The 2,301-nt window shown below is 46.7% G+C and overlaps 1 protein-coding gene across 1 annotated transcript in view; it reads left to right on the top strand.

The window, feature by feature from the left end:
- LOC126514143 (myosin-13-like) overlaps positions 1 to 2,301 on the top strand; it is a 50,586-nt gene that overhangs the window by 40,793 nt on the left and 7,492 nt on the right. Inside the window, exons 33-35 of the mRNA XM_050162888.1 lie at positions 106 to 271; positions 1,268 to 1,396; positions 1,684 to 1,739. Coding sequence (XP_050018845.1) covers positions 106 to 271; positions 1,268 to 1,396; positions 1,684 to 1,739 — 351 coding nt within the window. The remainder of the gene's footprint in view (positions 1 to 105; positions 272 to 1,267; positions 1,397 to 1,683; positions 1,740 to 2,301) is intronic.

Genomic DNA, 2,301 nt, shown 5'->3' with positions numbered 1-2,301 from the left:
CTCTCTCTCTCTCTCTCTCTCTCTCTCTCTCTCTCTCTCTCTCTCTCTCTCTTCCCCCCCCCCAGGGTCTTTCTGTTTCTCATGTTTCCCACTCCCTCATCATAGGTCCTTGCAGAGTGGAAGCAAAAACTGGATGAAAGTCAAGCTGAGTTGGAAGCTGCCCAGAAAGAGTCCAGGTCTCTCAGTACTGAAATCTTCAAGATGAGGAATGCCTACGAGGAGGTGGTGGACCAGTTAGAGACGCTGAAGCGAGAGAATAAAAATCTGCAAGGTGAGCTCCCTCCAGAGCACAGCCGGGTCAGGCTGCCCTTCTCCTGCCAACTCCAGTCCCATTCACCCACAGCTTCCTCCTCCCTATGATCCTACAACACCCCCATCCATCAAACCTCCCAGTTACTAGTGTTCCCCAAGGCTCAACCCCTCTTTGTGAAAGGTGTAAGCGCAGCTGATAATCAGCTTGAGGACTGCAGCTACCCGGTGAGTTGCTAAGTACATCGCTATTAGAAAACAAGAGACTTAGGATTCTAGCCTTCATGTGGCCTCACGTCCTTGTGCCTGTGGCTAAAACTCTTGATGACTTCAGACTTGCTATAACTAGACATCATCCATGTTTCCCTAAGTTTGACTGCATTCTGGAAGACTGAGAGTCTAAGGTTTCTGGTCCTCCATGGTGGTTCTGTATATGTAGGGTCAAAGAGAATCTTCTTGTTGTCCCTCATTTGTAGGTAGACTTTTCTGTCCTGTCAGCCCAAGTCCCAAATAACCAACATGGAGACTTAATATTAATTATAGATGTTTGGTCAATAGCTCAGGCTTGTTACTAGTTAACTCTTATAGCTCAAATTAACCCATTTATAGTCATCTACATTCTGTCACAAGGAATCATCTCTGTTTCATCACAGATTGTTCATGCTTCTCTTTACATCTCTCCCAACTCCTCAGACTCTCCCCTTCTCTTTCCTAGTGTCCTCCTAGTCTGGCTTTCCTGCCCAATCTCTTCCTTCCCAGGTACAGGCCAGTCAACTCTCTATTAACCAATGTGAGTCAGACATATTTACAGTGTACAAAGATTGTTCCACAGCATTTATTCTCTACAGGGTTGAGGTGAGGCAACACTCCTGTGTCTGGCCTATCACCCACCAGAACAGCGTCCCATAGTCTCTATGTAAAAGCCTTGAATGAACTGCCGTCCCCTCGCTTGCCTGGCAAACACCTAGGCTGGGAGCTGGAGCCCACTGGAAGCCTAAACCAAGACTATCTCTTGCAGAAGAGATTTCTGACTTAACTGAGCAGATTGCAGAAATGGGCAAGAACCTCCAGGAAGTGGAAAAGACGAAGAAGCAAGTGGAACAGGAGAAGTCCGAGCTCCAGGCTGCTTTAGAAGAGGTGGAGGCAAGTGTCTTGTCTGGAATCAGATAGGAAACAAAAAGAAACAATGCTCACTCACCCTCATGGGGCCTGGAACATGGAATCCCCCACTGGGAAGAACAGTCAGCCAGCCCTAGATCTGAAAAGCCCGGGCTGAGCCACTTTATCCCCTGGTGTCATTTATCCTATGTCCCCCTTTGAGAATAAATAAATGTGTTCTTTATGTCCTCAATAGCTTCCTCTCAAGAAGGAAACTGCCCATCACCAAGCATCCCTTGAGCCCCCTCAAAATCCCTTGGTGCCTGTTTCATACAGAGGCTTACAGCATCTTTGGCTACCAGGAATCCTGCAAAGAGACCCAGAGTCTCCCGGTGTCATAATCAGTTTTATTATAGTCACAATTATGTACCTGATATTAGTCACTATTAAGCACACCATTTAGACAATTATTTACCAGCTCAAGAGATGCGCTCCCATTTCAAGGTATGAGATGGTTAATCGCAGATACGAAGTTTGAATCTGACTTCCATTACTCTTAGGGCTGTTCAGGAGCCCATCAAATGTTCAAGCCTCAGAGCATTGCTCCCATGTGTATAAAGGGAGCATCACTGTGCCATATTTATCATAATTTGAAGGAAAATGCTCATTTAGGGGGTGCCACTAGGTGTAATGGCCCACACCTGTAATCCCAGCATCCAGGAAGATCATGAGTTTAAGAACAGCCAAGGCTACATAGTGAGTTCCAGGCTAGCGGGCACTATTGGGAGGCAGAGGCAGGCGGATCTCTGTGAGTTCGAGGCCAGCCTGGTCTACAAGAGCTAGTTCCAGGACAGGCTCCAAAACCACAGAGACACCCTGTCTCGAAAAACCAAAAAAAAAAAAAAAGGAAGAGAGAGAGAGAGAGAGAGAGAAAGACAGAGAGAGAGAGAGAAA

The sequence above is a fragment of the Alexandromys fortis genome, unplaced genomic scaffold, assembly GCF_014885135.2.
Source record: "Alexandromys fortis isolate MF-2015 unplaced genomic scaffold, M_Fortis_MF-2015_v1.1 scaffold_84, whole genome shotgun sequence".
NCBI classification, from domain to species: Eukaryota; Metazoa; Chordata; class Mammalia; order Rodentia; family Cricetidae; genus Alexandromys; species Alexandromys fortis.
The sequence above is the reverse complement of the archived record's forward strand: the minus strand, read 5'-3'. Positions and strand labels throughout refer to the sequence as shown.